The sequence below is a fragment of the Quercus robur genome, chromosome 12 (assembly GCF_932294415.1).
Source record: "Quercus robur chromosome 12, dhQueRobu3.1, whole genome shotgun sequence".
NCBI classification, from domain to species: Eukaryota; Viridiplantae; Streptophyta; class Magnoliopsida; order Fagales; family Fagaceae; genus Quercus; species Quercus robur.
In genome coordinates, this window is record NC_065545.1 from 28,695,484 (window position 1) to 28,709,750 (window position 14,267).

Here is a 14,267-nt window from a genome sequence, read left to right on the forward strand (position 1 = left end):
AGAAATCTATTTTTTGACAGCTGTATTTAGAGAATATGAGGCAAGCAATATATTTAAGTCAGAGACTCAGGTTTTCAAAAAAAATAAATTGAGTTTAAATCCTCTTACCAAACATAGTATCATTTTGGGAAAAAAATTGAATTAATAATAAAGAACCGAACTGGAAGCGATTTTTGTGTATTTGGTAAATTTGGTTATCTATTTTGAATTTTTGTGTATTTTGAATAACCGGTGGCTGCACGCTCTAACACATGACAGCACAAAGTCAAGTTTCAGAATTATTGTTATTACTCACTATTTACCATTATTCAATTTGTTGCCAACAAACAACCGATTGTTAGTTTTTGAAAATAAGTGTGATAGAGAAATCAAAAGCATCCGTTACAAACAATGACGACAACCGGTTGTCGTTTTAGCTACACCTACAAACACCCACAAAAAAAAAAAAAAAAAAAAAAAAACTGGTGGATTCCCAATTTCAAACCCATATGTAATGTAATGGCACCCTCTGTAAATAAACGGAACACAGAGGTGAAAAAAGGAGTTTGAGCAGAGAGAGTCGTATGTTTCAAACCCATAATTTTTCACTCGTGGCGTGGGCTGTGAGTCTGAGAGAGAGAGGCAGAGAGGTCCTATATAAACCCGAAGCAGCTTCATGTTAGCCTCACCCTCCCATTTTCTCTGCGATTTAAAAGCTCTTCCTTTTTCTCTCTCTCTTCTAACCTCTTCCTCTTCCTCTTCCCTTTTGTAACGAATCTAGCGAGAGAAGAGAGAGGCGAATTTGTTGTTCGGATCTTCTTCTTCTTTTTTTGAGAAGTCAAATCGTTTCAAAGTTTGCTTCTGTGAAGTGAAAGGCAAATATGGCAAAGAATGTTGGAATTCTCGCCATGGATATCTACTTCCCTCTTACCTGTATTCAGCAGGTGACTCACTCTCTCTCTCTCTCTCTCTCTAATTTCTGTGTTTGGATGCTGAGAAAATGTCGCTGATTTTCTGATCCTCAAGTTTGGTAAAAATCACATAAATTGACCTCAGCTAATCGAATAGTTCAATAATAAGTTCGGCTTTCTTTATTAATTTTCTTTTTTCCATTTTTTTAGGTATTATTATTACTACTTTACTTTCCCGAGAATCAAACAGAATCTTGTTTTCCTCTATGTGAAGCTTTTATTTCAGATATATGCTGACATTTTTGTGTATATTGCTTTCAAAGTTGGCTCAAGATGCGTGATATTATTATTATTATTATTATTATTATATAAGCATGTGATTTATTATTGTGATTTAAAATTAGTGGTCTAAATTTTAATCTTGCTTCCTTTTATGGTGTTCTGATTTCTGAAGTGTGTCTAAATTCACAATAAGGTTTGGTGATTTGGTCAAAATTGTGTCTTATTAGAATTAAAAAAAGTTGGTCAAAATTGTGATCTAATGGTGGCGTTCAACCACAGCCACAGCATCCTTAGGAAGATAGTGTTGACTGTCAAATCTCAATTCTTTTGAGAGTGGCTATTTGTCATGGATTACATGGCCGATAATTTGAACCTGGTATGTCTCTGTTCGAAACACCAGGAAGTGTTGGGTGAGCTAAAAGCGTCTTTGGCTACAGGGCCTATTATGGGGTGTCATGATTTTGGAACTTTTTGCTAATTGTAGAATGGTAATAGTTATAGTATTGGTAGTTTTTTTTTTTTTTTTTTTTTTTGAAATGGATTTAGAGATTGACTGGTACCCATTAGTAGATAATCTGGAAATCTTTTTCAAGGGTCTGAGGATTCCAGAAGTGTTAGGTTTTTTGATCTATTTCTCCTTCTTTGACACACTCTCTCAATGAAACTAATAGCTTGTTAATTCATATTATTACTTAAAAATATTAATACCTTTTGGCATTTGTTTTTTAAAATATTTTTAATCTAAAAATGAGCATAACATGTACTTAAAAATATTTATTTAAATATTAATGAATTAAAGTCTCCATGTCATATTTTATAGTATAATTTCAAGAAATTTCCCATCACTCCTTATCATATTGATAAATATATCCTGTGTGTGTATTAGTGCTTCCTAGCCTATCTTAATTTTTTTTCTTTCCCTTTTTATAATTTATAGTTGATTTTCAAAATCAATGATAGAAATGGGGATTGTGAATACAAAGTTTAAATAATTAATATAAATTTTAATGCAAGATATATATGATTGCAAATTCTGCATATTATTAATATTAATTAATAGAGAATTTCAGAAGTAAAATATAACTGAGAAACTCTAATTAACTTAAAATAGAGCTTTAATATAAAAAGGGCAATCTTTGAATTATAAGGAGCTAATAAACAATTAGTTGAGACAAGGATGACAAACTATCCAATAACAATGAAGAATTTTATACGTGGCTGTACTGGGTACCATAATTTGAGATGGGATTTGAGGCAGGTAGAATTCTTATGTAAACAGGTAGAATTCATGATTTTTTAATGATTTTTTTTTTCAAGATGAAAGGAATAACCAACAATAAAATAATTAAAAGTGCCCTGGGAATAACCAAGAAAGTACTAGGCTACTAGCATAGCATGCCCATTGAAATCAGTAATTACGTGGTTCCTAAAAAAATATTGATTTTTCAGGTAATAAGGGTGGTCCCATGGTTTTTTTCTGGAATAAGTTATGTAGTTGAGTTAGCATTTTTCAAGTGAACACAATTCTTGCTGGCATTTTATTAACCTGTATGTGTGTTATTGTAAAAAAACTATTAGAATTGCATCACCTGCTGAATGTATATTTTCTTTCTATATGGGAAATAGGAAGTATTGGAGGCTCATGATGGTGCAAGTAAAGGGAAATACACTATCGGACTCGGGCAAGATTGCATGGCATTTTGTACTGAGGTGGAAGATGTCATCTCAATGAGGTTGCGACTCTACATTCAACCATCACAGTTTTTCTGCACCTAATGTTACTTTTCATGTTGTCCTTGCTTTGAGTCAGAATTAAGTTAAAACACAATCATGATCTAGTGGTGTTCTAGGAAGTTTAAAGAACACCATGACAATTGAAAGGGAGCCTCATAAAAATATAGGAAAGTTCTTAGTCCAAAATGAAAGCCTACAATGAGAACTGAATCCTGTTAGTTCAATTTCAATTGAGGAATGAAAAGACTATTAAATTGGTGAGGAATCATACCAAGTGGATCTTCTATTGGATTGCTATTGACAACCCTTCAGAGGGGAAAAAAAGAATAGAAAAAGAAATCGAATGAATTGCAGTATGACATGATGTACTGTCCTTTTCATTAAAAAAAAAAAAAAAATCATTTATCTATTTACATGTGTGTTAGCCCTGTATTAGTTTATGTTTAATACTTATCCTGGTAGACGTGACCATTAGGAGGGCCCATATTGATTTCTTCTTTTTACATTGACTGTTACTTTGGTATGTCCATGCTTTAAACACTCCGTTGAGCTTCAACTTTAAATTTAATAACAATAATAATCATTCTGATAGCATCTTCAGGAAGTTTTACATTTGTTGGCTCTTCGATTTTCAGCTTGACAGTGGTTACCTCCCTCCTTGAGAAATATGGAGTTGATCCCAAACAAATTGGTCGTCTGGAAGTAGGCAGTGAGACTGTAATAGACAAGAGCAAGTCCATTAAGACCTTCCTGATGGGAATCTTTGAGGTAGACCTCTGAACCATTTAAATACAACATGCTCTTCTGATTTGAATTGATTGCTTATTTATGGTGATGAAATATATGACCATATGTTGGTTCTTTGGAATCTAATCCAATTAGAGTAAATGTAGTGAATATACCTATCAAAAAAAGAAGAGTAAATATTGTGGATGCTAAAACCTCAGTTGAGGTAGAACCATAGAAGTTATACAAGTGATTCATACAATTAATATGGGCTCAGAATTATGTTGCATTGGTTCTGGAATTGCTTATTTGTTTGTAAATAGTTTGAACAAAGCCTGGTTCCAACCCACTTACTAATTGGCTAATCAAGTGGATTGAAGTAGAATCACACTTACCTTGTTGCAACCCTCTTCAAATTTTTAAAAGCCTAGATTTTACTTGTTGACTCACTACTGGTTTTCATGTAGAGCAACAGGTTAAAGTTGCCTCTAGCTAGACTGGGTTCTTTTGTATTTGGTTTGGATTCCAAATCATGATTCTTATCTTCTTCCTTTTTAAGCAATGAATTTTTTTTGGGTTTTTCTTTCTATTTAGATCCCTGATATTGCTCTGCTGTGATTGTTCTTATGATAGGATTCATTTAGTTAGTATTTCAAATCCTATCAATTCTTATGAAACCTTTCTTCAAAGAATATAATTGACTGCTCTCCTTGGAATGAACAGAAATGTGGAAATACTGACATTGAAGGCGTTGACTCAACTAATGCATGCTATGGGGGAACTGCAGCTTTATTCAACTGTGTCAATTGGGTTGAGAGCAGTTCATGGGATGGACGCTATGGACTTGTTGTGTGCACTGACAGTGCGGTATGACAATTTCCTTTGGATATTATATTATGCCTTTGAGTATGGTCCAGGCCTCCAGGGACAAATTTGCTTTATTTCTCACATGAAATAAATTATGTATTATGAATACACAAAATTGAAGAATTTCTGAATTTGGAGATGTATTCCTGTTCTTTATTTCACTACTTGAAATCAGTCTAATTCACATAAAATGATTTTTTTGGGGGGATAAATTAGGAATTATCATTTTATGAAGTCTATCATACACCATTTACTGATTGTAGTTTCCTCTATCAGGTCTATGCAGAAGGACCAGCCCGACCTACAGGAGGAGCAGCAGCTATCGCCATCCTAATAGGACCTGATGCTCCTATTTCTTTTGAAAGCAAAGTTAGGGGGTCTCATATGGCTCATGTCTATGATTTTTACAAGCCAAACCTTGCTAGTGAATATCCGGTACTTTTTCCCAAATTCCATTTTCTTGATTGAACTGTTTCTTTAGCTTTTGGTTGTGAATTTGTCCTGTCATTTGCATGGTATTCAATCAAGAAAATTCATTATCTGTTGAATCAAGTTGCTTGTGGAATGACTCCCATTGATTGATATCATTGCAGGTTGTTGATGGCAAGCTTTCTCAAACATGCTATCTCATGGCTCTTGATTCTTGCTACAAACAAATGTGTAACAAGTAAGATTCTATGGAAGTCTTGAAAGCTTTTAACTATGTTCTAATAGAGTTCTAGAGAAAAATAACTATGTTCTAATAGAGCTTTTGGTGATAAATGTGTGCCATGTAAATGTCTTACCATTTTGCATTCTGTAGGTATGAGAAACTGGAAGGGAAACAATTTTCTCTTTCTGATGCTGACTATTTTGTTTTTCACTCTCCATATAACAAGGTATATTATGTTGTCGATTATAATTCTGCAGCCAATTTAGTTTTTGGAATCATAATTGAAATTCTAAAATGATTAAAGCAATAGCTTATTTATCTAATTCAATTTTTTGCTTTGAACAACTGCAGCTTGTACAAAAAAGTTTTGCTCGTTTGTTGTATGATGACTTCTTGAGAAATGCCAGGTTATTGTTTGTTTTCTTCATCCCTCTAGGAATTATGACATCTAGTTTTCAGAAGTTTTATCTACATTGTGCGTGTACTTGGGGATTAATAATATCTGCTTCTATTTGCAGCTCCATTGATGAGGCTGCCAAAGAAAAGTTGGGACCATTTTCGACCTTATCTGGTGACGAAAGCTACAAGAGCCGGGATCTTGAAAAGGTATTCTAGAATTTTGAGAGTGATTATTATTAAGAGTGTTTTCTATTCGTTTACTTCCTTAAGATAATTTTGGATTATATCGTTCTTAAGATTGGACACTCTTCCTAATGATCATGTTGATCTACAGGTAACCCAGCAACTTGCGAAGTCCCTATACGATGCAAAGGTGCAGCCAACCACTTTGCTACCAAAGCAAGTTGGCAACATGTACACTGCATCTCTCTATGCAGCTTTTGCATCCCTTATTCACAATAAGAATAGTGCATTGGTAATTTTCTAACTGCTTACTAAACTAACAAATTGGTTTCTTCCCTTCAAATGTTCATACTTCATGGTTATTATTAATATTATTTTATCTCATGGCTTGCAGGCGGGCAAGCGAGTGATACTGTTCTCATATGGGAGTGGCTCAAGTGCTACAATGTTTTCATTGCAACTCCGTGAAGGTCAACATCCCTTTAGCTTGTCAAACATTGCCAATGTGATGGATGTTGCAAGGAAGTTGAAGTCAAGGCACGAGGTATTTCTCGTATTCTTCTTTTCTGATGCTATTAATTTCCAGGTGTCTTTGTTTGATGTTTTGTTATTTTAGAGATTTATATTTAAGTGTGCTAAACTTTTGACTTGCTTTATTCATTTGCCTATGATTAAAAGGCCATACAGTTTAATACTAAAATTTCATGTCTCTACAGGGGAAATAATTTTGTGCAAAGAATAATTGGTGGATAGTTAGCCCATAACAGGGGAAAAAAAAAAAAAAAAACCTAGGAATTCTTTAGTAATGAATAATTCCTTTTCCTTTCTAAATTAGTTGGGATTGGTGGTTTTTGTGTATTTTAACGTTGGTGTGGTTTTCATGCAGTTCCCACCAGACAAATTTGTCGAAACAATGCACCTCATGGAGCACAGGTATGGAGCTAAGGACTTTGTGACAAGCAAGGACATTAGCCTCTTATCTCCAGGCACATACTATCTTACTGAAGTTGACTCCATGTATCGGAGATTCTATGCAAAGAAGGACGGGGATAGTACAACTGGCACCCCCTGTGAGAATGGTTCTCTTGTTAATGGTCAGTGAGATGAACATAATACAGCATGTAGCCAAGAAGTTGGCTTTTGTGTTCTTAATTCTTAGTTGTTATGTGTTCTTTACTTAGTTGTTAGAAGTAAGAACATCGTTCCGTAAGTTTGTATTCTAAAGAAATTAGTGTGTTGAGTAGCAAGTGTTGTAAGGTTAATTTATTTTTCCTCTTCCTTTTCCCCATTTTCATTGAAGGTTATCTCAATAATCATTACCTTCATTCAAACCAAAATGTCTTCTCCCTGGATAATGAAAATGTAACAAATGCTGAAGATGATAATCATCTTTTCACCTTCTCAAATTGGTGTACCTATATGTGCTGCTTGCTTGTGTTGTTTTCACGACTCTTATGAAGAGAAAATGTTGCAAGTGCAATCAATTATAACAGGTTTATGCAAAATAGGGGAAAAGAGAAGCTGTTCTTTTTGTTTAAGCAGGTCTTAACAGTGCATCTAACAATCTGCCAATCTGGTCCACTGGGCTTTCTTTTACAACAAGTTGGGTCCTATTCCCTTTTTTTGACCTCCCGGACTTGGTTTGTCTTACAAATGGTAGAAAGGATAAAGGCCCATCCCTATTTTGCTTCCTTTTTGTGTGAAATAAAATAATTATTTAGCCAAGAAAAATGGGGAGCACAATTACGATGGTCAGGTGGTACAAAAGTTCAATAATATTTATATTCAAAAGAGTCTTTTATCATATATACTATATAAAAGAAAAAAAGCACATAACATGGAATATGGAGATTTTTCCCTTCCACCTTTCTTTTCTTCTGGTGTTTGAAAACTAGATCATACATATTTTAGGAGCAGATTACCTAAAAATAATTGGCTAATACTTCCAACTCCAAACAAAGGTGGATTACTCTTCTACTTTTTTGAATAAAGGTTAATAATTTGTATTTATTATAATTTAGAGATATATATATATATATATATATATATATATATATATATATTTATTTTTCAAACAAATAAAAATGATAAACTTTAGAGGTAAGCAGTAGTTGTAATTTCTTTTTTCAACATGAAGGGAAAAAAATCCTAAATTTTAGGAATTTTCTTTTTGAATTTAAAATGAAATTTGTTATTTAACATTTATGACTTTATTTCTAAATAAAGTTACATTTCATTAATGAGGGTATTTTTGAACCACATAAAAGTCCAGTTGAAAGAAGAGAATTCTCTTTATATATATATATATATATATATATATATATATATATATAAAATTCATTCATCATATATTCATATTGTACCTAGACACTTATAAAAGAATAGAATCATAAAAGCACTTTAGGTAGATTCTTATTCAATCGGTGTCAAATTGTTTACAAGATTTAAATCCTTATCTCTCTGTGGCTTCAATTGGGCCCCCACCCATGACCCATTATTGAATTCCTTTTGAATCGCCCGTCATTGAATTTGAATTCTAGTAGTAGCGTTAAGGAATTTGCCAAATTACCGAGTTTCTTTGTTAATTGATAATAAAGGGTTTAGATTTGGAAACCCTAATTATGCTTTTTAACTTTTAAGACTCTAAACCCTTTATTGCTGGTCCACTTTGGTTTGACGTAGGAATCTTGTCCTCGTGTGTTGCAGGAATGTAGGGCTATAAACGAATCAATCCGTTTATGAACAACTCGAGTTTGGCTCGATAAAAAGCTCGTTCATATTCGTTTGTTTACAAATAAACTAAGTTTAAGCTTTAGTTTTAGGCTTGTTTGATAAACAAGCTGAGCTCAAGCAAAAAAAAAAAATGTTCATGAACAAGCTTGTGAACAATAGAACTCGATATAAAACATGCCGAGCTTAGGCTCGTTTATAGCTTGATATATGTTCACTAAATAAACTCATTATTATGACATTACACATGTTTTGGAATATTAATTTATAGCTTGTTTATTCATATATGTTTTGGAATGTTAATTTATTTAGATTTGTGAAGATTATAGTTGCATGAATGACAAATGTAGATGTAAAAATTGTATTTTGAACAATTACTCAAGCTATAGACAATGAATGATGATGGATGGATTTAATTATGTAAAGTTGTAATTTAAACAATTTCTAATCACGAGTGTTAGAAGTATGATAAAATGAGTATATTATATATATATATATTTTGTTTACTTGATTTTTGGTGATATAAGCATTTAATTGTGCAATTTTTTTGGATCCTAAGTTAAAAAGCTTGACTTGAGCTCGAGTTTGAGCTTGATATTAAACTCGAGCTTGGCTTGACTAATTAATCAAGCCAAGCCAAGTCGAGCTCAAGCTTTTTGGTACTCTCACGAGCTCGAGTTCAAACATTGTTTTTAGGCTTGTCTCAAACTCAAGCCAAGCTTGAGCATTTGATTTTTATTAACGAGCCAAACTCAAATATATACTACTCGATAAAACTTGGCTCATTTATGGCCCTAGTTAAGCTGGAGAAAGCTTGCATAAGCCAAATTGATCCAAATTCTGCATGAATTATTAGTACTGGATTTAAATCCAGTTTGTGGATCAGTATCATGGTCAAATATCACTCTCTCCAAATATCCCAACACTAGTTTTAGGATTTTAACTTTAAACTAATTGGAACTTTTTAAAAAAAATTATTATTATTATTACTATTTATAAATGAAAAGTTTCTTAAGAATTTCATTGAATAAAATCAGGGTATCACATCACGTTGGATAACGGCCAATAAAGCAACAGGAGCCTCTCTAACCAAACAGTTTACGTGCTCAAAATTATATGCCATCTTGGCTAACATATGAACTTTTGGGCTTTACATTCTAAGCCTTTCATTAACTTCTCCATCTCAATTAATTAATTAAATAGCACAAAAAGGTATAGGATTTAACTGTTCATCTTTATCCAGTTTAATTTTTTATTTATTTTTTGTTTGAGAAATAACTGTTCATCCAAGTTAAGCAGTAATACGTAAATTATTCCACCAACCTTTAAACATTTCAGCATTTTCTTTTTGCTAAATAACATACCTACATAGAGTTGAGTTGATGGTAATTCTATGTTACAACTTACGGGTCTTGAAGTCTTGCCATTTAGGCCATGTGTCATACTACCCTTACCCTAAATTGTTGATCTTGTTTAGAAAATCCAATTTTTTAAGAGAGCATCATTTATTGTCTCGTCTCTTAATTAAATAAAAAATAGAAGTTTTCAAAATTACTCTTAAATAACATTCTCAAAAATTTTTATCGTTTAAAGTATTTGTATTTGGTAAGGGCATAATAGGAAGCTCAATAAGTTAATGATTTTTAATTTTAGAAATGGGACAAAATTTTGGGACATTTCAAAATAGAATACAGGACCAATAATTTGGGACGAAGGGAGTAAGATCAAAAATAACTAAGATTTATTATTACTTTCTAGTTTTTTCTTTTTAATTAAATTAAAGGAGGAGAATTTGAATTCTAGACTCCTTCATTGAAATATGAGTTGAGTTATAAAAAAAAAGTAGTTTGGCATTGAAGGAATTTTACATATTTATAGGTAAGTCTTCTAGCTGTGGGTTCCAGTTAACTCAACTAGTAAAGTCTTTGATAGTTGTATAAGAGATATGGGGTTCAATTCCCACCTACACTAAAAACTGATTGGTGTTTTGGTCGTAATGATAAATGATAAAGAGTTATCATCACGAGTGGACGCCATAGGTTAAAACTCTTTTAAAAAAATAAAAAGGTAAGTCTTCTAGCTTTTGCATAGTGTAAGAGGATCATTTTAGTCAAAAGTCTAGGCAGCATTTTATTATATATATATTAAAAAATTTTGGCTATTCATTTTTCAAATATTTCTACTACTTTCCTATTCTATTAAAATATATTTTTAAATAAGTTGTTGTTGTTATTTTAACTACAGAAGTATCAAAAGGTTAAATTATTCCTAAGATGATTTCGAAGATGAATTTTGTTGATTTAGCTATCCATCAAATTAATTGGAGATTCAAATAAGAATTCAATCAATACAAATGTGAGAGGAAACATCATAGATAAATTCTTTTTTGAAAGAGTTCCAGTGAAATTTGTAGATGTAAAAGTTTTATAGTCAGTTTTTGATGGTTTAGTCATTTATTTATTTGGAAATTGAAATGAGAAATGTCACCAAAAAGATGTGAGATTCTGCACCTTGAAAGTCCTTCACAAACTCATTGATTGCTAAACTTTCTCTCACACATGAAAATTCTTTTCATTTACCATGAGCTCCAACTCAGTTACTCCTCCTAATAATTGAGGGAATGTCAGTCAACATGAAGAAATTTGGAGTTCATGTGTTCGGTAAGAGGAATCAAATTCTTTACTTCCTCATGTCCACAAATTCCTAGAGTTAAAAAAAAAACATTAAAGCAAATTTATGTTAAAAAAAAAAAGCAAGCTATAAGAAGAAGAAGAAGAAGAAGTAGAAGAATAGGAAGGTATTCCTTTTGGGTTAGTGGGTGGACCACCATAGATAGGTGGTGGGAACCAATGAAATCCATTTATTAAGCCAGAAAGACAAACCCTTTTCCAGCCTAATTCTGACACTACACTGTCACCCTATTGGTTGAGACTTGATCCCCACCTGTGGTCCACACTGATTGGAACCGATCACAATCCCTATGGGTCATCAAGTAGGTCCCAACACGTGGCACCCCTATTACTTCTCTGATCTTCAAATCTCCACCGTCCTAATATTTCTCCCAAAGTTCATATCATAATAAATAAATTAAATTATTCAACCAAGTCTTCATAGTTTTTCTAACTCATTCATTCTTATCGTCCTTCAATTTTATTTCTCTTCTGTTATATCTTACCGTTTCAATAAACACTCACTCTCTCAGTCTCTCTCTCTCTCTCTCTCAAAGGCTTCTGAATTCTCAAAATGACGTCGTATCAAGAACACGAGATTGATCAAGACGACGACGGAGGAGGAGGCACTTCCGATCTCAGCTCCGGCAGCGGGCCCCACCAGGAAAACAACCCTAACACCTACGAAACGCCGGCGTTGAAAGAGGAGCCTTTCGACTCGGACCCACCGTCCGACCCGGACCAAAATTCCCTCCCGGTCTCTTCTCAACCACTCGGGATGGTCCCCATGGCTATGCCGATTCCGGTTTCCACGGCGGCTAGACGTTCTTCTACCAAAGACCGTCACACGAAGGTTGAGGGACGTGGCCGGAGGATCCGAATACCCGCCACCTGCGCCGCTCGGATCTTCCAACTAACCCGAGAACTCGGCCATAAATCCGACGGCGAAACCGTCCGGTGGCTCTTAGAAAACGCCGAGAACGCAATCATCGAAGCGACCGGCACCGGAACAGTCCCCGCCATCGCCGTCTCCGTCGGAGGGACCCTCAAAATCCCAACAACCTCTCGCGCCTCCTCCACCACGGCCACCGCCACGGCCACCACAACAACCACGGCCGCGAAGAAACGTAAACGACCGTCGAATAGCGAATTCGTGGACGTAGTAAACGACGGCGTGGTTTCGAATCTTTCAACTCTCGCACCAGTTCAACCCGCCACACCAACGGTCCCACCACAAGGCTTAGTCCCAGTTTGGGCCGTTGGAAATACTGGTATGATGGTCCCCGCCAATGCTTTCTGGATGATCCCACAACCCGGACCCGTACCCGGAACCAGCTCCACCTCCAATCCGAACCCGCAAATATGGACCTTTTCACCCACCGTGACGCCAGTATTCAACGTGTCTACCGCAAGGCCAATTTCGTCATTTATAGCAAATAATTGTAGTCAGAATCAGATTCAGAATCAGAACAATAATGTGAACGTGAATATGAATATGAATATTGCAAGTGGGGTTGAGATTCGAGCTCCGTCTCCTGCGGTTTGTAACAGCACAGTGAGTACAAGTATGGTCGGGGCTAAGGTGGCGAAAAAGTCGTCGTCGACTATGGCGGCGAGTGTGACCAGTAAAGCTCAGATGCTTAGGGATTTTTCGTTGGAGATTTATGATAAGCAAGAGTTACAGTTGTTGGGTCGACCTGGGAATCACCAAACTCAAGCTTCTGCTTCTTCTTCTTCAAAGCCATGAAAAAAGAGTCAAATTTTTGGGTGCTATTCCCACTGCAACATAGTAATAAAAGAATCAATGAATGAAACAGATTTTTAGTGTTTATGATTTCCTGTGATTTTCGTCCAATTTTTACACTTTCGCCATCAACAACTTTTCTTTCAGCTTTCTATTTTTGTTTTAGGTTAAGAGAACATGTACTAACAACCACGTCGTACAAGTTGTACCGTGGTTATTGTTCAATGTTTGATATAAAAGTCCACGTTTATGGTTTTTCTTGTGTTCGCCAACCTTGAACATTTTTTTCCAATTCAAAATAATAAAAGTAGTAAAAAAAATTTGTGGCTGTGTCATTGTTGGAAATTTTTATTGTTAACCATTCTTTATGTAATGTGAACTCGAAATTGGGCTTCTCATGTTAATGAAAGTTGCATCGTGAGGGGTGGGTAATTTTACAACTTAGTGGGTGTTTTATATTAGGAAAAATCATAAATTTTTTGATGAAAAGAAAAATCATAAATTTACTAATAATTTATCATAAAAACTTACAAAGTGAAGACTCGGTTTGAATTTAATTATTTTTTTTAGAGAGATTTTCAACTTATGGCGTTCGCTCCTTATTATAACTCTTTATCATCAGACTAAGAGATTTTTAGTGTAAGCCAAAATTGATATTTAGATCTCTTATTCAACTATCAGAAACTCTACTGTTTGAATTTGATTAGTACGTCTTCAACAACATAAATAAATAATTGCCTAATTTTTTGTCTTTTGTTCGGTTTTAATTATTTTTAGTTGTTGGCACACTAGTTTATAAGGTTTAAATAATGAGATTTGTCTTATCCATGTATATTAGTTTTCTTTTATGGTTTCATCATAGGAAGTATAGTACTAAGAAGCCCTACTACGTTTGATTGTTTTTGTTTTTATTTTCATAAGTTTTTTCAGAGAAGAATCCTCTCAACTAACATATGATTTGGAGGGGGAAAAAGAATGATCATAATGAAATTAATTTAAATGGAATTTTATGACTTTAAATGGGATGGCTCAAAAAATAATGATAATGTTTATCCTATTTCATTTCTTCTATCTTCCTAAAAATGGGAATAGCATGCATTCCTTATCTAGAAAAGAGAATAGCACAAATTTTCCCATTCCATTACTTATTTTACAAACTCCAAAAAACACACTTAAAAAAGTCCATCATATTCTTTTGAAAACATGGTGTAGGGGTGTTTTACTCATGACAAATTTTAATACATGAATGGCATAATAAATTTAGTTGCTCACCAAGTAAGCCTTGTGGCGCACGAGGGGATTATTGAATGGCTAGAGGAATTCACAAGTCTACCACTAGGATTTTTTTTTTTTTTTTAAAATTTAAAAAACCCACTGTTTTTCTAAAAAAT

General features: G+C 34.0%; 2 protein-coding genes across 2 annotated transcripts; both read left to right on the forward strand.

The window, feature by feature from the left end:
• Positions 1 to 645: 645 nt before the first annotated feature.
• Positions 646 to 7,139, forward strand: LOC126710637 (hydroxymethylglutaryl-CoA synthase). Its single transcript, XM_050411203.1, has 12 exons — positions 646 to 923; positions 2,799 to 2,905; positions 3,542 to 3,674; positions 4,356 to 4,499; positions 4,776 to 4,934; positions 5,093 to 5,166; positions 5,302 to 5,377; positions 5,503 to 5,558; positions 5,670 to 5,757; positions 5,885 to 6,025; positions 6,128 to 6,277; positions 6,620 to 7,139. Exons 1-12 carry the CDS (start codon positions 861 to 863, stop codon positions 6,833 to 6,835), a joined length of 1,407 nt encoding a protein of 468 aa, XP_050267160.1. The 5' UTR covers positions 646 to 860; the 3' UTR covers positions 6,836 to 7,139.
• A 4,423-nt stretch (positions 7,140 to 11,562) lies between these two features.
• On the forward strand, positions 11,563 to 13,131 carry LOC126709522 (transcription factor TCP9-like). The gene has a single exon (XM_050409797.1). It carries the CDS (start codon positions 11,707 to 11,709, stop codon positions 12,877 to 12,879), a length of 1,173 nt encoding a protein of 390 aa, XP_050265754.1. The 5' UTR covers positions 11,563 to 11,706; the 3' UTR covers positions 12,880 to 13,131.
• The last annotated feature ends 1,136 nt before the right edge of the window (positions 13,132 to 14,267 follow it).

Coding starts and splice junctions, on each gene's coding strand:
- LOC126710637 (XM_050411203.1), top strand. CDS start 861: ATGGCAAAGAATGTTGGAATTCTCGCCATGGATATCTACTTCCCTCTT. Junction 3,675..4,355: donor TCCTGATGGGAATCTTTGAG/GTAGACCTCTGA, acceptor TGGAATGAACAG/AAATGTGGAAATACTGACAT. Junction 6,026..6,127: donor ACAATAAGAATAGTGCATTG/GTAATTTTCTAA, acceptor CATGGCTTGCAG/GCGGGCAAGCGAGTGATACT.
- LOC126709522 (XM_050409797.1), top strand. CDS start 11,707: ATGACGTCGTATCAAGAACACGAGATTGATCAAGACGACGACGGAGGA.